At 41.6% G+C, this 24,190-nt stretch overlaps 1 protein-coding gene across 1 annotated transcript in view; it reads right to left on the minus strand.

Annotated features, from left to right (window-relative positions):
- LOC126187889 (ubiquitin carboxyl-terminal hydrolase 35) overlaps positions 1 to 24,190 on the minus strand; it is a 128,661-nt gene that overhangs the window by 57,915 nt on the left and 46,556 nt on the right. Inside the window, exon 4 of the mRNA XM_049929237.1 lies at positions 3,357 to 3,683. Coding sequence (XP_049785194.1) covers positions 3,357 to 3,683 — 327 coding nt within the window. The remainder of the gene's footprint in view (positions 1 to 3,356; positions 3,684 to 24,190) is intronic.

The raw sequence follows: 24,190 nt of genomic DNA on the forward strand, positions 1-24,190 counted from the left end.
ATGAGTCTTTTCACTAATTTTCAGGGAAGTGACGTCTTCACCTATTTGTTCAACTTTTTTTGGTTGTACAAGAGCCATAACTAAGGTTGCCAACTTCTTTAGAGACAAATTGTGCATCTTACTTGAAGGAAAAGTAAATAAAATGTGTATTTCTATAAATAAAGTAGTATGAAAATGTTGTATTTATTTATATTAATAGAACTTTTTCATATTTCTGGCATTGAAAATAATTGGCATTACATTGTGAATTTTTATGTTTAGGTAAACGAATCGTTACTTTTGGAATTTAAAATTACTGAAGCTTTGTCTCCCTCTGTATTCCAGTTTGTATCATTGATAGCTCACTTTTGGTAAATACTGGAGTGCACAGAAAGCATATAGGACACTATTTTTTTACTTGTTCTGGGACTTAAAATCACTTGCTTTCAAGCACATGTTGCCACCTTTACACAGCACTTTTTTGCGAAAAATATTTTGTCATCATTTGCTAATATTCTACCAGTCTAGCATTCACCTAGATGAGTGTGTGAACAGATGACAGCCTGTGACCAACTGCATCAATTACCTCGATGATATTGTTTTGGGTTCTTCCACCTTAGAAATCTCTGATCGTTGTTTTCTGTTTTGCAGTATGCAGGTCTCAAGTGCAATATTTTACAGCCGTCAATCAAGTACTTGGGTTTTGAGATTTCTTGTGCCAGGGGTCAAACTGTTGCATCACCATGTTGATGCAATTGCAGCTTTGCTGCAGCCAACCCCCATTAGGGAACTGTAGGTGTTTCTAGGTAGGTAGGTGTAAAGTTGCGTACTATCTTAAGTTTTTACTGGTCAGCCAGGTCAGCATCCGAGAGTCTCGGTGTGATGCTGGCAGACAGAACGACCCATTGCTTACGCTTCTAAGACTTTAACTTCAACTCTCAGAAGCAGTATTCTCAGACTGAAAAGTAGACTTTAGCGATTGTGTTCGCCTCAAGAATTTTCACATCTTCTTGTTTAATTCTAAGCTCCAGTTAATCACAGATCACAAGCTGTTGGTTGCTCTTTTTAACTCTCCAGCTTCCATGACAGACAAGGCAGTGCATCATTTGCAGCGGTGGGCTCTCTTCCTCTCCTGTTATCATTATCTGATCCATTACTAGCTGACTGCACAACAAGCCAATGCCGGATCTGGTGTTCGATCGGACAACTTGCTTTGCTTCTATTTAGATATTGAGAACCAGAATGCAGTCGGTGGTTTTCCCATCACTAGTGCCATGACAGCATAGGCTGTTGCCATGGATCCTGTACTTAATCAGGTCATCTCTTTTTGTGCAGCACTGTTGGCCGGAAAAAGCCCTGGACCGTGCCTTGGATCTCGCGTGTAATTGCTTCTACTTAAAGAACTGTTTTTCTCTGTTTGATGGGGTTCTTTTGTTTGCTACAGGGAATGCTGCTCCCCAGGTCATGATTCCCACTTCCTTACGCCATACTGTGCCACAGCTTCTGTATGGGGACCTCTCACACCAAAGCTTTGTCCCACCAGCATGTGTATTACCTGGGCATAGAGGGGGACATTACATGGCTTATTGCAGCTTGCACTAACTATGTTCAGCATCAGGCAGCCCACGGGCACCCTTTTCCCCTGGCAAACACTGCAGCACCCGTGGCAGCATCTACATCTTGATTTTGTTGAGCCCTTCCTAAATCAGTATTGGCTTACTGTAGTGGCTGCCTATTCCAAGTTTCCCCATGTGGCACGTTGATCATCCACATCTGCAGTAGCCACTATTTTGGTCCTAAGATTTTTGCAATTTAGAGACTTCCGTATACTATGGTTACCAATAACGACCCCCAATTCGTTTCTCTCAAATTTGCATCTTTTTGGCAGACTAGTGGTGTTCACCATCTCATAGCACCCCGTTTTATCCTCAATCTAATTGCGAGGCTGAACACATGGTCTGGACATTTACTACTCAGATGCGGAAGTATGTATTTGGCAGGTCCCCTGAAGCTGCTTTAGACTGTTTTTTTGAGTTCATACCATTTCACTTCGGTGGGTGACAAGAGCTTAGTGGAGCTGCTACATGGATGCCAACTGCAGACCCTTCTTCACCTGATGCATCCAATGCTGCATCCACTTGCGTCACCAGCTCTGTGATAGTTCCAGCCAAGTACACCTGTCTGGGCTCCTGGTTTTGGCTTCTGGCTGACCTGAGTTACTGCCGCCATCAAGTGTCCACTGCCTCTCTGCCCCCACCACCACCACCACCACCACCACCACCACCACCACCACTAATGCCTCTTCCTGTATCTCAGATGGTGTGGTTCTCACCACAGAGGAGGTTGTTGCCTGGCAAATTGCTATCTGGTGTTCCTGCCTCCACCCCCACTCCTCGGCTGCCATCTCTGGTGCAGCCCCCACTGCACCCGACACTGAAGCCCCCGCCACCTCCGTTACTGGGTCCTGTGTGGTTGTCATCTCCTACAGACTCGCAGACACCTCTGGCATTGACTGGCGACATCAATGAGGATGCCACTATACAGATGCCATTCCCAGTCCAGCCCTATGGCCTCTCACAAGAGAAGGCCGGCACGCCAAACCTCCCCCTTATCACTTCCGCCCCTACTCGCCAGTGACTGCCCACCATATGCTGTGGCAGTCAACATCACTGGGCAGTGAAAAGGATGTCAGCGCCATCACTGGTGTTTTCCACGACTCGTAATCTCAGTCCCTTGTGGGACTAGTGCTTTTTTTCCCACAGTACCAGTGCTATTTTCTGTAGCATGTTTCTTCTCTGTACCACAATTTTTTTCTGTGCCTAGTGTTTTTGCGTACATATGTGGGTTCCCACCCTCTTGAAGGGAGGTGACATGTACTTTCACTCATGCCACGCATGATTTGCAGGATCACGCATCCATACAGTTCACAAGCCCGCTTACAGAGGTTGCCCGGGTCAGCCACCTGGCACACTCTGTCAAAGAAGCAGTATTATTTAAGTGATCAGACAACAAGTGCTCAGCCAAATCTGTAACCTGTATTACTGTTGTCCAGTAAATGTGTTCACTGCTACGCACAACCTGTACTTCATCGTATCATACTATAAAGTACTATAAAGTACTATGTTCCATAAATCATCTATGTTCTTGCTATAGCATTATCCTCACAAGTCCACTGACAGCACTCTTAATATTCCATGAGCAACGTACTTTATTTTTCAAATTTTTCATGTAATGAAACTTATCTGAACAGAATTTAGTTTTTTTTAAACTGCTAGCTTCGAATGCTGTGTGTATGTATCTTCATACAAAACAAAACTCTCAGTAATGTCACATGTTTACAGAAATTGATTAACAATAATTACAAAATCTGTACATACCTTTATTAGCTATAGCTGTATAAACTATCTTCAGGCAAGAATAAATAATTTCTTTTCTCTGCCGCTTTTTCAAAGCATCAGTTAGAAATTCTCCAATTTTTGAAACATTTTCATGAAACTGGCGAATTGCTTCACGTTTAGCAGCAGGTGTTGCAAAGGATGAAAGGCATGCTACTATCGTTTCGCAGAACTTTTTCAACTCCTCTTCACATGGCAAACATTTTGGATGATGGTTCAAGAATACACAAACATCAGCCAAGAGTTTGTCATCAAATGAAACCAAGCGTAAAAAGTCTGTCAAACAGTGCCGCACCGTTGGTTCTAAACCTGCAAAATAAGTTTTATATAACACAATAACTAAACTGATAGCAAATTTACACAACTAGAAGCCCATAATTAATGTACCAACGAACATTCTTGAAACTTGGTTATGTGTACAGAAAACGAAGACATAAAAAATGTGATTTTAACTGCATTTAAGTAACTTTACATACTGTCAAGCTCTTTAGTTTAAAGACTGTCTTTGATGCAGCTTCGACACTAGTCTATCCTGCACAACTCTCTTCATCTCTGCATAATTACAACTTACATCCATTTGAACCTCTTTAGTGGAGTCAAGTTTTGGTCTCTCCACCCCTGCCCGCCCCCCTCCACACGCACACACATATATTCAAATTTTAGAATTAGATTTGTTACTTCCCCCTCCATTTCTATCTGTTTTTTCTCAGTTCTTCACTGCTTTCACCAAGCAAATGCATTGTCTCACTTTTCTGTCAACATTCCATAGTGCTGTTTTTCTTACATTTCACAATCTATATTTCAGTATACTTTCTCAGCATTCAGTAATTCTGTATGTCCTTGCTCTTATTTCCCTAGATGCTGAAAAACCCACTCATTTCCACCAGCCTATATACTCCCGTCACTCATGATGTTTTGTTGTTTTTCCTTTTTGGTATGACTTGCAAAGATCAAGAACTACTGTATCATTTTTAATTAGTTGCCACACAATATCATGATAATCTTTCACCATCTTTCAAAAAGCTGAATAATTCTCTGCAGCTAGTTCACGCCAACCTCTTGCACCTGCCCTTATTGCAGTATGTCAACCCTCATTTCAACATGTAACAAGTTACCTTCTGAAAAAGTCTGAAGGTTTCAGTACAAATGCGTCAGCAGCAAAGTGGATCACATTCTGATCCCAGTCCTAAACATTATTTTCTGTCGGTTGACAAATACCTTCTTTCTGAGCTCCACTGCTATATGCAGAGTGAATTGGCTCTACATCTCACACCAGCAATATATCAGATAATTTACAGGTATAGGGTATTTTTAAATAATGAAAAATCAAATTCTGTTTTCAAAATTTAAAAAAAGAAATCTTGTTATTTCTTAAATCAGATACTTCTGGCTGACTGTGTTTTAAATGTTAAGACATAAATCTCAAAGTTTTACGTGCGTATGATACAGTCCAATGTTTTTACAACCCTATATTCTAGTCCTACAATATTGTATTATGAGTACTTAAAGTGAACTTGTCCTTTCTTGTTCCTCATGTTCTATGTTCAGCAGTGTTGAGTCTACATACAACTACACTGTGCAACAAAATTAAATGATAACTTTTTGAAATGCCAGAATTTTCTTGCATTCTGATGCATAAGTTTGAAATTTGGCTCAAAGGTGCCAACATCCTTCATCTGTAATGATGCAGAAGCATGATGACCTGCGCTGTCACCCTCCAGCTCAGCAACACTTCAAACAACTAGGAGTCGGAAAAAAAAAGGCCACAGCCAAGATATTTATGGGAGCTATAAGGTGGGTTAATGGTATCACACTGGAACGAAATTTTACCACAATTCTGTGCAACTCGACCATGGACACGTCACACACAATGGGAAGGTCATCACATGCACTCTTATCTGCAATTCGTCCCTCTTTTGACACCTCTGTGATGGAGGCCACGACCACGAGACAAAGGAAAACATTTTGGACGCACTGCTGCTCAGAACCGACACAAAAAGACCACAGAGGGTGACATAAAGGGTGTCAATGAAACCATCCCTTCCTGTGGGGCTTTGATTCCCACAAATTCACAGCCAATATTAACAGTTGGCAGCGAGATGAGGAGCAGGACAATGTTTTTGACAAGGTTCGACACTGATGCCACGTCAAGGCATTTCAAACCTACTGTAACAAAATTATGGGGCCACAACCCCATTGAATGCGCCCTGATCCCTTTGAAGTGTAGTGTGACCACAATTCTTGCTCCAGTGTACAGTGTGGAGCCACTAGGGACTTTGCACTTTTCATCTTTACTTTTTCACACCCTCCTGTGGCGTGATCATGGGAAGCTGCAATATTAACACAAGCATGAATAAAATGGCAAAGGGTTCCTCTGAGACCCCCCCCCCCCCTCCAGTTCAGCAGCACCCTTGGAGTTACTCACAAGCCTTTGTTGAGCATGTTACAAATGTACCTCTCAGAAACTTGGGACACACATTCAACCTCATGGCTGCTCTAGTGCCTAAAAGCAGGTACATCCCACCTAAAGGGTTTCAAAGGGGCTGCCTAACCCTGAAGTGCTTGAGCAACAAAGAGACTGAATGTGTTTGAAGTTTCTAACAGGTACATACATAATGTGCTCGACTAAGGAATGTGGGTACCACCGAGGGTGTTGCTGAATTGAGGGATCTTAGGGAGTCTCTTTGCCATTTTATTCATGCACATGTTAATGTTGCACGCACACCCCCCCCCCCCCCCCCAATGATCATGCCACAGGAGGATGTGAAAAATTACAAATAAAAAAAAAAGAAGCAGAAAAACACTTTTCTGCTTTATATCACATTCAAATTTCACTTAATTATTTCAACACACCCTAGTGGCTCCAATCCATATACCGGAGCAAAATTTGTGGTCGCAGTATACCCCAAAGAGGTCAGCTCATGTTCAATGATGATGCAGTCCCATTATATCCTTAAAGTAGGGTTGAAATGTCCAACAGTTGGTAGAAGTGTCAAACGTTATCAAGAACTTTCATGCCAATTCTACATCTACGTGGATACTCTGCAAATCGCATTTAAGTGCTTTCACAATTTTCTCTTATTCCAATCTCATATAGTGTGCCGAAAGAACAAACACCTCTATCTTTCCGTATGAGGTCCGATTTCCCTTGTTTTATCATGGTGAACATTTCTCCCTATATAGGTCAGCGTCAACAAAATATTTTCACACTCTGAGGAATTTTGTGAGAAGATTCTGCAGCAACGAAAAACTTCTTTGTTTTAATGATGTCCATCCCAAATCCTGTATCATTTCAGTGACACTCTCTCCCCTCTTTTGCAATAATACAAAACATGCTGCCCTTCTCTGAACTTTTTCGATCTACTCCGTCAATCCTAACTGGTAAGGATCCCACACTCCGCAGCAGTATTCTAAAAGAGGACGGACAAGCGTAGTGCAGGCAGTCACCTTAGTAGATCTGTTACCTTTCGTAAGTGTCCTGTCAATAAAACGCAGTCTTTCATTAGCCTTCCCCACAATGTTTTCTGTGTGTTCCTTCCAATTTAAGTTGTTCATAATTGTAATTCCTAGGTATTTAGTTGAATTTATGGCCTTTTGATTTGACTGATTTATCATGTAAATGAATTTTAATGGATTTCTTTTAGCACTCATATAGATGACCTCACACTTTTTATCATTTAGGGTCAGTTGCCAATTTTCACACCATACATACATCTTTTCTAAATCATTTTGCAATTTGTTTTGATCTTCTGCTGACTTTACTAGTTGATAAATGACAGCATCACCTGCAAACAACCTAAGACAGCTACTCAGATAGTCCCCTAAATCGTTTATATAGATAAGGAACAGCAAAGGGCCTCCTACCTTGGAGAATGTCAGAAATCACTTCTGTTTTATTCAATGACTTTCTGTCAATTACTACGGACTGTGACCTCTCTGACAGGAAATCACGAATCCAGTCACATTACTGAGACTATATTCCACAGGCACGCAATTTCACTACAAGCTGCTTGTGTGGTACAGTGTTTAAAGCCTCCTGGAAATCCAGAAATACGGAATCAATTGAAAATCCCTGTTGATAGCACTCAACATTTCGTGCGAGTAAAGAGCTAGTTGTGTTTCACAAGAACGATGTTTCCTAAACCCATGTTGACTGTGTGTCAATAGACCGTTTTCTTCGAGGTAACTCATAATGTTTGCACACAATATATGTTCCAAAATCCTGTTGCATATCAATGTTAATTGTATGCGCCTGTAATTTAGTGGACTACTCCCACTATCTTTCTTGAATATTGGTGTGAGCTGTTGCAGCTTTCCAGTCTTTGCATATGGATCTCTCGTTGAGCAAAAGGTTGTACATGATTGTGAAGTACGGAGCTATTGCATCAGCATACTCTGAAAGGAATCTAACTGGTATACAGTCTTGACCAGAAGACTTGCTTTTATTAAGTGATTTAAGTTACGTCACTACTCCGAAGATATCTACTTCTATGTTACTCGTGTTGGCAGCGGTTCTTGATTCGAATTCTGGAATATTTACTTAGTCTTCTTTTGTGAAGGTATTTCAGAAGGCTGTTTTTAGTAACTCTGCTTTGGCAGCACTGTCTTCAATAGTATCTCCATTGCTATCATGCAGAGAAGGCATTGACTGTGTCTTTACGATAGCAGTATAGTGGCAGTACGTATCAAATGTTTTTCTCAGCTATCGATAAGAATATTGCATCATTTCAATGCTGGGTGTCATGGTTCTGATCTCCATCACAGAGGCATCAAAAGGATGAGTAAAATATGTGTAAGAGGGAGTGCAGTGACCTTCCCATCTTATGACACATCCACGGTGGCATTGGGCATAAATGTGGTAAAATTTAGTGTCAATATGACATCATTAACCGACCGTAAAGCACACATGGACACATGGTCTTTTTTTTGCATGTGTTGACACCTTGGTGTTTGAAGTATCGCTGAGCTCATGAGTGATGTCACTGGGTGCCATGCTTTTGCACTGTTACAAAGGGAGGTTGTGTGCACCTTTGAGCTACATTTTGAACTCACACATTAGAATCGAAGACATTTCTGCAGTTTCAAAAAAGTGATCTCTTAATTTTGTTGCACATTGTAAATGACAAAAGCACAAATTACAGAAAAGCTTTCTTTTCATTTCAACGAAGAACATGCACAGCAGGAACGCTGATGTACACAGCAAACTGCCACTGTTGAAATATTATAACTACTACACAGCAAAAGCTTCTAAAATCGTGTTATCCAAAGTCTAGTTTGTACTAAGACACTAGGTTACATGTGACTGCGCTACCTGACCGTTGCACACGTGCGGAACACGTTTGTGCAACTTACTGATGAAACTAAGCAGTTTCATCTCATTCCAACTTTTGCGCACTACTTGCACAGGTTTTGAAGTGGGGTGTGTCAGTATAGAGTAAACAATTGAAATATGAAGTGGGGAGAGGAAGAAATTCTTGACTTCCTGGACATCTTTGCTATGCGTAAGTGTTCGGGAGATTATTATGCTGACTACAAAAAACAGGCAGCGACGTGTTGCTGCACTTGAGACCATCCTATGCTATGCTATCTGAACGTTGAAGGGCTGGTGATGTCTGTGCTACAGGGCATAATGCATTCAATTAGGAATATTGTACAAATAAACTAAGAAAACTACAGGCACGCAAAATATCTAGCAGTGGAATAGTCCACGACTACAAGACAAAAATCCCATGGTTCAAGTTGGCTGGTTCATTATTTGAGGGAAACTGTGTACAGGTGGAAAGGATACACAAATCTGCTAAGCTGAATTCTTTATTCAATGTTCATTTATTTAAAAAGTTATATCAGTGCTACACATTCACAATCTGTAGTGCAAAATTTGTAGTATTTGTATACACTCCTGGAAATGGAAAAAAGAACACATTGACACCGGTGTGTCAGACCCACCATACTTGCTCCGGACACTGCGAGAGGGCTGTACAAGCAATGATCACACGCACGGCACAGCGGACACACCAGGAACCGCGGTGTTGGCCGTCGAATGGCGCTAGCTGCGCAGCATTTGTGCACCGCTGCCGTCAGTGTCAGCCAGTTTGCTGTGGCATACGGAGCTCCATCGCAGTCTTTAACACTGGTAGCATGCCGCGACAGTGTGGACGTGAACCGTATGTGCAGTTGACGGACTTTGAGCGAGGGCATATAGTGGGCATGCGGGAGGCCGGGTGGACGTACCGCCGAATTGCTCAACACGTGGGGCGTGAGGTCTCCACAGTACATCGATGTTGTCGCCAGTGGTCGGCGGAAGGTGCACATGCCCGTCGACCTGGGACCGGACCGCAGAGACGCACGGATGCACGCCAAGACCGTAGGATCCTACGCAGTGCCGTAGGGGACTGCACCGCCACTTCCCAGCAAATTAGGGACACTGTTGCACCTGGGGTATCGGCGAGGACCATTCGCAACCGTCTCCATGAAGCTGGGCTACGGTCCCGCACACCGTTAGGCCGTCTTCCGCTCACGCCCCAACATCGTGCAGCCCGCCTCCAGTGGTGTCGCGACAGGCGTGAATGAAGGGACGAATGGAGACGTGTCGTCTTCAGCGATGAGAGTCTCTTCTGCCTTGGTGCCAATGATGGTCGTATGCGTGTTTGGCGCCGTGCAGGTGAGCGCCACAATGAGGACTGCATACGACCGAGGCACACAGGGCCAACACCCGGCATCATGGTGTGGGGAGCGATCTCCTACACTGGCCGTACACCACTGGTGATCGTCGAGGGGACACTGAATAGTGCACGGTACATCCAAACCGTCATCGAACCCATCGTTCTACCATTCCTAGACCGGCAAGGGAACTTGCTGTTCCAACAGGACAATGCACGTCCGCATGTATCCCGTGCCACCCAACGTGCTCTAGAAGGTGTAAGTCAACTACCCTGGCCAGCAAGATCTCCGGATCTGTCCCCCATTGAGCATGTTTGGGACTGGATGAAGCGTCGTCTCACGCGGTCTGCACGTCCAGCACGAACGCTGGTCCAACTGAGGCGCCAGGTGGAAATGGCATGGCAAGCCGTTCCACAGGACTACATCCAGCATCTCTACGATCGTCTCCATGGGAGAACAGCAGCCTGCATTGCTGCGAAAGGTGGATATACACTGTACTAGTGCCGACATTGTGCATGCTCTGTTGCCTGTGTCTATGTGCCTGTGGTTCTGTCAGTGTGATCATGTGATGTATCTGACCCCAGGAATGTGTCAATAAAGTTTCCCCTTCCTGGGACAATGAATTCACGGTGTTCTTATTTCAATTTCCAGGAGTGTATATTTTTAAAATCTTAAATTTTGTCAAGGTACAGCTCCATCTGTAAGCAAGTAGGTGGAAAACCATTCTCTTCCTAATGCAACCTGTTTCAAATAATTATTGCTGCCAGCTTGCAGCTGTGCATGTATCAGCCCCCCCCCCCCCCCCCCCCGCAATTATGCTTCTCCATGTCCTTGGCTGATGAACTCCTCTTCCACATTCTTTTCACACATTACAGTAACTTTTCTTTTTCTTTATTCATTGTTAAATGTATTTAAAAGAAACATGGACTGGTCTGGTAACGTCCTAAGATGTTTAGGTCACTGAGCAACTGAGCTGACGTCTTTTCTTGATTCAGTCACTAGCCCAAACAAGTTTCTTAATTTTTTTATCTTTTGTCTTATGTAGCGTTCTCACGCAAATAAGCATTAACTCCTCCACAACTCACACAGCTACTAAAATTTTCATTTTACGCAAGAATATACGGCTCTCACTGACAGCGCCATGTCTACAGACGTATATGAAACCATTTGCGTGCCACTAATTTCATGCAACATGTGGCACGAGGCAATGACGCCATGTAAACTAGGTTTAAGTTACAAAATTCAGTCTGTCAATAATGATGTTTAAATGTCAGCTAGTTAAGCCAGACTTTACTGCAATTATCTGAAAAAACATTCACAACTAAATGGGTCGTCCAGAGTTCCTGAATCAAAATAACCCAAGTTCATTTTCAACAAAACGGTCACCTAATGTGAGTCTGCAGGATTTTGTGGCCACTGTCACTAAAGGTAAAACCACCAATGACAAAAAAATCTTCTAGAATACAAGGCTGTATCATTTTCCACTTCAAGTTTTTCTAATCAATTGATGTTTGGATGCCTCTGCTGATATCTTCTCTAGAATCTCTTGACATTTGACATTATCTGAACACTACCAGCTAACAGTGTTCTGATAACCATGAACTCCACGTGATCCTAAAGAATATCCCCGCAGAGGGGCCAAAACATCAATCGAGTAGTAGAAAAATTTGAAGGAGAAAATGATGTGGCCTTATGTCCTTGAAGATTTTACCTTCAGTCACCTAATTGTTTAAAATTTATTTGGATATCCACCCAATGAAATCCGTGTTACAATATTGGCTTTATATCCATATGGAACAAACAGTATGTGAATGCAATATACATCAGTGATCAAATCCTTTAAAAAATTTCTTGGGGACTTCTCCCCCTAACAAGCTGACATAAAAACTTGCCTAAAACACATGAGATCTAGCATAATACAGGCTCCAAAAAGAAGGAAGTGAAAATAAAACACATAGCAGTTGGACAATAATGATGTAACACCTGTTCAAGACCAAATATGTTTTTCATTCTTTGTTTAAAGAGCAAAGAGTTGCATTTTCTAAATATAAGAAGGTTAAGTATAGGATAGTTAACAGTTACAAGAGGCACCAATGATTGATACGCAATTATGTGCTTGCTAGAAACACTGGAATGGTATCATCATAAAAGACTGAGCACAGAAAGCTTCAAAATATGCATGAGGGATCACCAGCAATGTGTTTGCCACTCATCACCTGGAAGAGCTTTGGCATTACATTTCACTACAAATCAATGACTGTGGTGATACATCTTCAGATAAACACAAAGATTCTCACGACTTTCAGCTAATGAGCTACGACTGTCCGAGTCTACAGGACGCCTTAGAAATTTACAAAAGTACTTTCTCCTCTCCTCAATCTTACAGGACATGTTTGGGCTGCAGCCTAAAGGCAAGTTGTCTTGTTCTCAGAGACCTGTCATGCTGAGATCAGCTCTGGACCAAGAATAGCAATCACTTCCTATGGAGGTCAAACATGCAGTCATACCCACAATTCAGGTTCTCATTCTAGACCTTAAGTTTCCAGAAACCTCCTGCAGATGCAAGGCCAACTGGGCCTCTAGTCTTGTCCAGCTGACACGCTTACTGCATCGTACAAGTGTTCCAGTATTATTGAGAGCTGACTAAACAAAATCTGCATATGAAAATAATCAATATAATAACTAGGGAGACAAACTCGTGCTAAAATTTCACAAAACTTGGGCGTGAGGAACACCAAGTAATAAAGAGAGAGCAAAGAAAGACAAAAACATGCAGGTAAATACTTTTATTTTATTCAACACCCACCAACATTACCATCAGGTAATATTGTAGTAAAACAGAAGTCACAGGTCCATTATTGAACTTTTCTATTAGTCATACTTTACTCTTGTGGTAAGTACAATATTTTATAACAGCCAAAACACTGTTACTGCGAGTCTGTCAATTTCAAAAGAAAATTCAATTTATATTTACCGTATTTACTCGAATCTAAGCCGCACTTTTTGGTTTTTGTAATCCAAAAAACCGCCTGCGGCTTAGAATCGAGTGCAAAGCAAGCGGAAGTTGTGAAAAATGTTGGTAGGTGCCGCCACAACGAACTTCTGCCGTCGAATATATGTAGCGCTACACAAGCATGCTTTGTGGACACAAAGGTAAATACTGGCGCCAAAATCTTTTTTTTCTCCGCCCCGAGTTTCGACTACTGCATTTTCATACATTATCCAACGAATTAAATACAAATTCCGTATTGTTCATCTTCGAATGTAGCAGAATTTCAATGTACTACGAAAATCCGACTGGCAAGACTGTTTGTTTGTCAATATGGCCAACTCTACGTTCCGAGTTTTTTCCTACCTGTGAGAAGAGATAGTTGCTAATAGGAACCTGATGAAATGTGAATCACATGCAGTATTCCCTTCACCATAAGAATAATACGAAAATAAACATTTTGTCATGTATTCTTTCGTGTTTGCTACTACCTCATTTAAATCCTGTCTGCCTAATAAACTACGAAACTAGAGTGAAACAACAGCAAACGCGGAAGAATATACGTATCGTGTCATGTTTATATTCGTATTATTCTTATGCCTAACAGTGATATAGTCAGAAATGAAGCACGGCAACTGACTAGATTTTAAATGTAAGATGACTAATTTCTGCGCAGAATTTGATGTACCAAAGAAGCGGCCGCAAAGATTTTCAAACGGAGAAAAATTTGCGCCTAACTCTCGTTCCAGAACATGGTCTATCATACGCAGCAAGGTTACTAAATAATAGATACGCAGTCTATTATTTGGTTCTTGTTGATCATTATCAAAGAAAGCAGCAATGTAAGTAACAACAAATAGCAGTCTCTTGCCACTGTTTCGCTAAAAAGCGGCGGTAGCGCGCACAAAAGCAAGTCATGCCGCGAGCGGCGACAGGCCGTAAACACGCACTATCAGAATGCGACAAACAATGCATGACACAGTACAGTAATGCATTTTCAGCTTAGAGTGACGTAAACACCTATAACAAAGAAAACGGCACTTATCAGATCAAAGCAAAATAAGCAATCGATTCAAACCAGATGAAGCACGTGAAAAAGGAAGGGTACCCGTATAAATACGGACGGAGCGCCTGACGCATAGCAATGGCTACCTGGTAAAGCTTAACTGCTAAGCTTACGACTCGAACCAAACTACTGTAGATGTATCGTCTTCCATTCGACCTAAATTGTGTCGCATATTACAATGGACCAACTTTGTTTCGATTTGGAGGTGCGGCCTAAAACTTTTCTCTCCCCTTGAATTTCGAGTCTCAAATTTCAGGTGCGGCTTAGATTCGGGAAATAATTTTTTCCTTTATTTCGAGTCTAATTTTTCAGGTGCGGCTTAGATTCGAGTGCGGCTTAGATTCGAGTAAATACGGTAGGCTAGAATCCATAAACTGTAAATCCATTCTCACATCATCATTGACTAAAATCGAAGGCAGATCTCCAATTAACAATTTGTGTTTTGCACTGCCACACTGAAATTTATGCTGAAAACCTGGCTGCTTTTACCTAATTTTCAGCTACAGTAACTCAGAACATTTTAGTTGCAACAAGCTCTACAGTCACGATAAACTTCTTGAAAGAAATTAGTTTCCTGCATCAGCATGTTTCTAGAATGTTTATGGTATATTCATAATCTTTATATTAATGCAGAATGTAGACTTTCTTATTAAAAGTGGTGCGTATCTCACCCTTGTGTATCCATGAAGCACTTTTTTCGTAACACTGTTCACGAAAAGAGGAAAATTTGATCAAGAGCATGTGTACAGATTTTTTTTTTTTAGAAAACAACCAAATTGTTTAATAATGTAGCAACAGGCTTGTCTTTTGTACAATAGGACATCTGAGGACCAAAAAACATCTGAGGACCATTTATGAAATCAATATTCTATTTTGTACGAGCAACTTTGAAGCACTTTAATTCAAACAGTGTGACTTTGCACTCAATACACTGGCAATTAGTACCTTTTCATCATACTTTTCCAATTGGTTTCTCACCTCTCTGAACCCACACTACTCATCTCATCAAGGGCAACTCCCTTTCACTTCAATAGCATATTGGTAGGAGAATTGATATTCGTGCTTCATAACTCCCTTACGCTCAGCTGGTCATACAGTTTAGTTTGTTCCTTCACGTTTATATAATAGAATTTGTTATTTGCTCAGAAGTATGAGAAAAAATTCCTGCATATACACTTTTCTTGTCTATGCTTACACTGTATCTAGGCTAGTTTCCTCCATACAAGCATTTCCAGTGTCTCATCTTTTTACAATCTTCAGGTCTCTGTACTATGTAAAACTATGCTCCATATACAGAATGTGGTTCATCTTTTCCTCCAGTTTTTATACAGTGGCCTTCATACAAATTTCGTCTTTTTCTTGAATGTTTCCTTAGCTATCATTATTTTTGATACTGCTTGTGTGCCACATTGTAAGTCTTCCTTTAAACATTCCTCGAGTGCTTGAATTTTGCAATTTGTTTTAGTCTTCTCTCCTTTTCCTCCCAATACATTTTTTGTTTTTTTCCTTATTTATTTTCATTCCACACATTTCACATCTGCTGATCAGGTCTTGCACTATTTCACAAAGCACCTTCTTGCATTTCACCACTACCACCATGTCATCAGCAAAGCAGGACACTCCACCCTTTTGTTTCTGCCACACACCTCTCATTCCATCCATCCACTCTGCTACGATCCCTTCTAGGTAGACAGGCAGTGTAGGTACAAGGCACCATCACTGGCTGACTCCTCTCCCTATTCCCATTCCCTTTGTTAGTTCTCCGCCAACCCTGACTCAGCTTTTTGCTTGTGATATAACTTCTTAATCAATTTTTTTTCTCTCCAATCAATATTGTGCTTGTTTAGAATGAGAATTAGTCTACCTCACCTCAACTTATCAAAAGGTTTTCCAACCCAATAAAAGTAGCCTAAATCTTTCTATTCTTTTCAATTCACCTCTCTCTTAGGACTCTTAGTACATACATGGTACCAAACTTAAGGTTCTATGTTCCTCGCATTTGCTTCTGTTGTTTTTCTTCTGTATGGGCACCAAGATTGAATGCCCGAAGTCATTAGACAACTCTCCTTTTGAGTATATATACCTGCATATTCTCAACAGCCCTCCCTCTTCTTTTGCAGCTAAGGCTTTTAATATTTCTGTTGGCAGCTCATCAGTCCCTCTACCCTTTACATTGTAAATCTTCTTAAGAGCTGCAACCAATATTCTTTTCTTTTTTTTAGCTCTTCTCTTCTTTCTCTTCTTCATTCACTATTCTTTCTATTTTCCAGTTTTTCTGTCTCGTCTTCCTTCACCTTCATTTAACCACTGAATACATTCTTTGCATCTCTCCTTTAATCCACATGGATCATTCATCATCAATGTACTGTGACTCTATGTCCATGAAACTCTCTCATCCCTCCTTCCCACACATCAACACCATTGCTTCTTTCTGCATGAAGTCATAATTGCCATCTCTCTCTATCATTCAATGTAATTATATTTCTGCTCAATCCACTTCTGTCTGAGTCAGTCTCTCCCCCTTCATAATCCATTACTAAAAACCTTTTACATTCATTTTACCTGTTCCGTGTTAAATTTTTACATGTTCTCCTTTCCTCCATTTTATTGATCATTTTATATATTCTCCACACTTTCCATACCCTCTCTCTGTTCCTAGTATTTGTTTTGCTGCTGGCTTTAAATTATTAAGTTTTCTCATCTTTCAGTGATACTGACACTGATTTTTTTAAATTTTACTAGAAAGTAGCCTTGTGCTTCCATAGGTTTTCCCTCTTACTTTAATGTTTCTTAAGTCAGGATTTCTCTTTTCATATCTTTCTTGACATTCTTTGGTCTAATACACAGCTCTCCATTGTCTGAATTGTCATCCGAGCAAGTACTGCTCCTGAGCAACATTTTGCATTCTCAAACTATTTACTAAATAGCCAATTTGGTACTATTTATCATTCAGTCCTAGTGTACCACCACATTTTGTGGTGCTCAAAGAAAACAGAAGTTTACTAGCTTCTGCCCTCTCTTGCTCCTTCTTCTAAGACTATAACTCTCAATGCATTAGCCCTCTCTGCGTTCACCCATTGTTGCATTTGCATCTTTCATAACATTTATATATGCTCCCCTCTTTTATCCTCTTTCATTAGTTTTTCTATCTTCTCAGAACACTCGTCTACCTCTTCGTTGGGATGTTGCTTAGCTGGCAGATATACTTGTATGAGTACTAAGTCTCTTATTGTTTCTTTCAGTCACATCATATATTTCATTTCCATATCTTCCTTTTATAGTTTTTTTCCCTTCATACTCTTGCCTATTAGTAGTCAGAGTTCATAAATATCAGCTCTCTCATGCCCTGAGTAGTTAAATCTATAATCTCCATTGTCTACCCCTCTGTTTCTAATTTGCCTTGCTGTACAAGTCGCAGAATGTTCCACATTCCAATCATAATGATTTTCACTTCTCTCCTTTCACTCAATTTCTTCTTTCTTTCACCCACTTCACTCACAGTACGTGGCCTCAATGGCTTCCTCAGTCAGAGATGGGTTATGTATGGGGACTGTATCAACCTGTACATCAAAAAAGGCTGAAGATGACGCAACGAAGCGTCGAAACTGGTAGCAACAAAATAAAATAAAATCATAAGGACGGTTGTAGGTGTTTTTATTTTCTGTCACAAGAGATCAGAGTGGTGGAAAATTTTTACTCTGAAATCTTTTACACAAAGATCCATACCATGCCCGTCTAAAGAAACAGTAGCGTGGTAGCCGCCCACTTCTTTCCACACTTGTAGTAAGAATGCCTAGCCAGGTTCGGCCGCTGTAGTGTTACGTAAATAATAAAACTGGGTACTTGCTTAGTAGGAATAGCTGATATCGCCACTTTCCAAAGAGTAACGTACCCAAGTTTTAAAACTGCTGGCCACCATCTGCCTTTAGCGTAAATTATACCAGTAAAAGGAGTAAACCACCTTCATTCAAGACTACTCTTGTCTTGTATTTGGACAAGTACTGACATTCAGCAGTGTAAGTATAGGCAAACTGCCACCACATTATATTGTTTTAATTTAATAACGAAACTGCTGGAGTCCATTACATTTGGCTTCAGAGTTCTTACCAATATCAAATCTGTCATTAACACATGCATTTAAAAATGTTACAGAGGTTATGACTTCTTTCGGTATAATGCAAATTCATTAATCTCAGTTACTGAGTGGAAAGTGACAAGAATTCACAGTAACATAGTATTACTCGCATTATTTTGCCAAGCAGATTTTTGCTTTGCTGCTTAAATAACATGTAGGATATAAATCACGGTTCAGTTCAGAGAAAAACTAACAATTCATTGGTCTTTCAATCAATATGTGATATATATAGTTATAATAGAAGGAAACATTCCACGAAGGAAAAATATACTTAAAAACAAAGATGATGTGACTTACCAAATGAAAGTGCTGGCAGGTCGACAGACACACAAACGAACACAAACATACACACAAAATTCAAGCTTTCGCAACAAACTGTTGCCTCATCAGGAAAGAGGGAAGGAGAGGGAAAGACGAAAGGATGTGGGTTTTAAGGGAGAGGGTAAGGAGTCATTCCAGTCCCGGGAGCGGAAAGACTTACCTTAGGGGGAAAAAAGGACGGGTATACACTCGCGCGCACACACACATATCAATCCTTAATGTACTCCTTGGTTACATGTGTTTGTACTGATTACTACGTCATTCAGTGCCTTAGTATATTCTTTCACATGGAAGGGAAATAAAAGCTGGTTGGTGAGAATTTTGATATTCTTTTTGTGCAATGTTACAATATTTTTGGCAATGAGTATGGTATTCTACTCTGGGTGTTTCATTTCAAGCTTCATGATGGTCAATATGTCAGTGGAAGAAATTCTTAAATCTCTTGTTGAACAGCAGCGAGCTCTCACCAACCAGCATCAGGCTCTCCCCATGGTAATACACAATTTGGCAGTAATGTTGACACGGCAGGGTTAACCGCCATTGACGCAACCCCACCATCTTCCCCATATGATGATTCTGCAGAAGATTGGAAAGTATATGAAAAACTCTTTCGGCAACATTTCTAAGCTTTTGGTGTCACCAAACCCAATGTGCATAAAGCTTTCTTTCTGTCAAAGATTGCTCCTCGTGTTTATCACCTTTTCTGTTAGCTAGCTCCTCTTCAGGAACCTGCCAGTCTCTCTATGGATAAAATGTGTCAGATGCTCTGTATGTATCACTGCAAATGTACTCACGTTATTGCTGCTTGTGTTGAGTTCTACCACTGTCAAAAGTGGCTGCAACAGCCATACAGAGCTCAGGCAGCAGAACTTCACAGGCTTAGTCATTTCTGCCAGTTTGCTGCTGAAGCTCACCGGAACTCATATGCTGAGCCAATGGTTTGTGATGCTACATAACAATTGGTGCCTAATGGAGAAGATCATTGAAGTGCTTTACAATGTGAAAATTCCTCTCTCACATATTTTTTTAACATTATCCAGTCTTTTGAAGTATCCAGGGAAGCTGGAAATATGATAGAACCTTGGTGTGAAATAGCAATTGTTGCTTCTCCTCCCCTGCCACTGTCGGTTACCTCATGGAGGGAGGATGATGTCGCAGCCCTGCAATCGCAGTCTCTTCAACACATGGGCTGGCACCACGCTAAACAGCAACAGTGGCCAGGGTAAAAACAGTGGCCGCATGCTCATCTCCCTTCGTGCTCTCATTGTTTTGTTAAATAGATGCATGCTCAAAGCACTGGGTGATGGTCAATTATTGTAAACAAGAATTGGGGGGAGGGGGGCTTATTGCATCTACGTTCAACTCTCAATGTCTTTCATCAGACTTGATAACATGGATGTGAATAGCGTTTCACAAGTGATGGTAGCCCCAAACAAAATTTGCACTGAAGTATATGTTATGAACAAAAGGTTAAAAATGGAAGTGAATACAGGTACGCTAGTGACTTTGTAAAATTCTCAGACTGGCATTGTCCCTTGTTGGTTGGTGAGTTACAACAAACACCACACACCCATATTGGGACAGTTTTCTACTCCCATAGTGTATAAACCGGTTGTTCAGCCTTTGACGTTTTCAGTGGTGGATGATGCCAACACTGAAAACTTATTTCAGTTAGATGCCTTCAAAATTTTTGTATTATCCATTTCAGACAAAGTGTATCTGTTACTGGATCAAGTTCTGTACCAACAACTGAACACACACTGCCTGGAGTTTTCCTCACTCTTTCCAGAAGTTTTAGGTGTGCTACTGATTTCATAACTCACATCCCAATGAAACCAATGGTACATCCCAATTTTTTTTTTTTTTTTTTTGTGACCGTCCAATCCTAATAGCTCTGCAGGAGCAATTCAAATCAGAACTCAATCGACTTGCTTACTTGGGTGCTGTCACATCTGTCTCCTCTAGTGCATGGTCTACTCCAGTGGGAATTATAAAAAAAACCTAACTGCAACCGTTGGCTCTGTGGTGATTTTAAGAAGTCTGTAAATTCACAGTATATTATTGACACATATCCCTTACGCCATCAGGTTGAACTCCTGGCACGGCTTTCTGGACACCAATATTTTTTCAAAATAGACTTTGCAGAAGTCTATTTGAAACTGCCTCTGGATGACAATTCTAAAATTATCCTTGTACTGAATTTCCCCTTTGGGATATACCAATATGCAGTGCCTGCCATTCAGTGACACTAGCGCTCCCGCCATTTTCCTATGATTTTTGAAGAAACTCATGGCCTCTGTGCTGGGGTGCATTGATTAACTGGATGATATTGTTGTCTCCAGTTCCATAACAGATGAATACTTGTGAAATCCTTGTGGGCTGTTGGCGGTGCTGCAGGCCGCCAGGTTGAAATCACAGTTTTTTTCAGCCGTCTATCATCTGTCTTGGTTTTGTAGTCTAGCATGCTGGCATGAAGACTTGACACTAGGTCAATACCATTGCAGCTTTGCTGCATCCTACTAACCTCAAAAAGTTGCATGCCTGTCTTGGTAAGATTCCATACTGCCATTAGTTTCCTCCCCATGTGGCTGCAGCAGTTAAGCCCCCTCTTAGGTAAAAGTGTTCCTTTTCACTAGTCACCTACCTGCAAGTGTGCTTTTGTGCTGTTGATGTCAAAATTACACTTAGCCCCTTGCTTGGTTATCTTTCAACCATGCCAACATCTTGTTTTGCCACAGACAACTTCCAGTATAGCTTGGGGCCATTCTTGTGCACAAATACATGAACAGTTCCAAACGCCCTATTGTGTACGCTTCCAAAACCCTGAATTAACTTGCAACTATTGTGTACACATTAAAACAATTCCATGTTTTCCTATAAAGTCCTAAATTTCATGTGATTAATGATCACAAACCTCTTGTTTCTCATTTCCATCCCTCAGCATATCTACCGGGCAAAGTAGCCCATCATCTGCAATGCTGGGTTCTGCTTTTCTCACGCTAAAACTACAAGATTCACTTCCAACCCACAGCACAACACACTAAGGTGGACACTCTTTCTCAGTTGCCGATTGACCCCAATCCAGCATCTGATCAGAATTTTGCAGGTCCTTTCCTCAACTCCTTTTGGCTTGTAATAGTTGATGCTTTCTCATAATTTCCTTATATCATTTGTTGCCCATCCACATCCACAGCAGCTACAGCTCATGACCCTCGCAAAGATTTTTTTTCTTGGAAGTATGCTTGTGACTGACACTGGCCATAATTTGTGTCGCAGGATTTTGAAGATTTTTGCACAAAGGGTGGCATCAAGCATGTTATGGTCCCTCCTTTTCATCCTCAGTCCAATGGTGTCGTGGCTGGCCCATACTTTCAAAACTCAGATGAAAAGATATATCGCACAATCTTCTCCTGAGGAAGCACTCGATAGGTTCTTGAGTTCATATAGGTACACTCCGGTTGGCAATAGTAGCAAGGCAGAGCTGCTTCACTGCTGCAGGCCCCACACACTGCTTCACCTGCTCAGGCTGCCACCTGGCCTCCTGCTGGCATCCGTCTCTCAGCAGTTCCATTAAGGTTCTGCTACTTGGAACTTTAGGTTTGGCCTGTGCCCTAAGTGGATAGCAGCAGTTATTCACCACTGTCAAAGCTGACACCTCCTGTGTGTGCATCTCCGATGGCTTGGAGTCACGACACTACTATCCGCTCCATCCACACTGACGGACCACATGCCACAGCCCCACCACCGCCGTAGCCACCTCCAATGTCCATGCTGGGCCCCGCAGCATGGTCTGCACCCCCTCCAGCTCCAGTACCGTGTTGGTTCTGGGTGCCACCACCACCTGGTGAAGTAGTTAGCCTCTACCTCCACAGCCCCTTAACCATCACTGCTGCTGCCGCTGTCTTTGTCTTCTCTGCTGCCTCCATCGCTGACTGCCCGCCTGGATGTGGACATTGATACAGTGCCTCTACCATTGGTGCCTCCTACCAACCTCTTGCAGGGGAGTGAGCATCGCACCTGTCCACGCACAACTGTCCACGCCTGTGCCATTCCACACCGTATTCTCCTGTGATGGCACAACACCTGCTCTGGCAGTCGTACTCTTCTGATGAAGACATGGGCATCACCACCGTAAACATTTTTCCACCAAGGGCGAAGGAGTGTTATAACCCTTTAGAGTGAGCACACATAATTAAACAGTGAGCACCTCCACAGCCAGCCTAAAGGGGCTGCCTCACATCAGCACAGATGGTGCACCAAGTGCTGTGACATGTGCAAAATAGCCTTATATAAGCCAACGCACTGGGCCCTTGGTCATTTTAATGTTTTTTATGTGGTAAATTTGTACTTCACTGTTATATTGTGCCTTAGTCTAATCCTTGGTTATGTGTGTTTGTACTCATTACTACATCACTCAGTGCCTTAGTATATTCCTTTATGTGGAAGCAAAATAAAAGTTGGTTAGTGGGAATTCTTATACTGTGTTTGTGCAACATTACAATACTACTCACACCATCTGCAGCCTCCAACTCACCTGTAACCCTCCTGCTCACATTGACAGGAGAACCTTATTCAAAAAGGAGACAACAGACCACAGTGGAATATCACATTCAACTCTTATCACCCCTTCATGAATCCTTGGCCGGAACATCAGCTTGCCCATTTCCTCTTATCTGCATGTGCCCTAGTATCTTCCCTTGCTGTTGTAACAGGATAAGGGAGTATTTCAATGTTCTGGACCATTCTATCTGTTGGATACATTTGCTGAGGAGCCTAAAGAATGGCAAGACAGCGAGAGGTCAAGAAAATCAAACAGTTTTAACCTGCCTGTGTTCACACAGTTAAAATTGTTCCATTCAGTTAAAATATTATAGTACGACCAAAAAACCAAGTTTAGGGTACTTCCTTTCTTTAAAATTGATCAGATTCAAAACGATTTAGTCTCTTCCTAAAAATCCAAAAGGAAGTTTTACTACAACCTTGGAATAAAAGCTTAATATTCACGAAACCCATTATTGAAATTAAAGTCAGCTCTATCACTGAAAAATGACTCCATGGCCAGGTGAGCACTGGTATGGAATGCAAATGCCACTGGCAGGTGTGCTAAACCCACAGTTACCACTACTATTCATTGTCCGCCTCACTCTGATCCATATGCTGCAACAGCCATGGGGCAACTGGCTGTGCCAACACACCACAGATGTTACTCAATGAACTGAGCTAAGACTCAGATGCTGCAGATGCAGGGATCGATGCCAGCGGCTCCACTGTCTGGCGCGAATCTACAACACAGGTTGCACGTGCTAACTCAAAACTTGCGCCACCAATCTCAGTGATATCTACACTTGGCTGTACATATACCAACACAAGCCTCCAGAACTCAATTTACACCATGCTGTCAACTGCTACTCATCGTGAACCCCTCAAGGTTTGGACATTGTTAAGCTACTGACTTTGTATCGTCTCCAAGCAATTTCAAGTTATTTTATGTTCTGCCTTCATGTGTTGTACCAAATAAACAGATTAAAAAAACATGTGGTCTTTTGTGTTGTGTACCACAACAGTAGGCTATGAATTTTATATGCTTGTTACATAATGTGCAATTGCTGACAACTGAGAAAGGTAGCTCACTGGCCTCCATGTAG

Source organism: Schistocerca cancellata, chromosome 5 (assembly GCF_023864275.1).
Source record: "Schistocerca cancellata isolate TAMUIC-IGC-003103 chromosome 5, iqSchCanc2.1, whole genome shotgun sequence".
Lineage (NCBI taxonomy): Eukaryota > Metazoa > Arthropoda > Insecta > Orthoptera > Acrididae > Schistocerca > Schistocerca cancellata.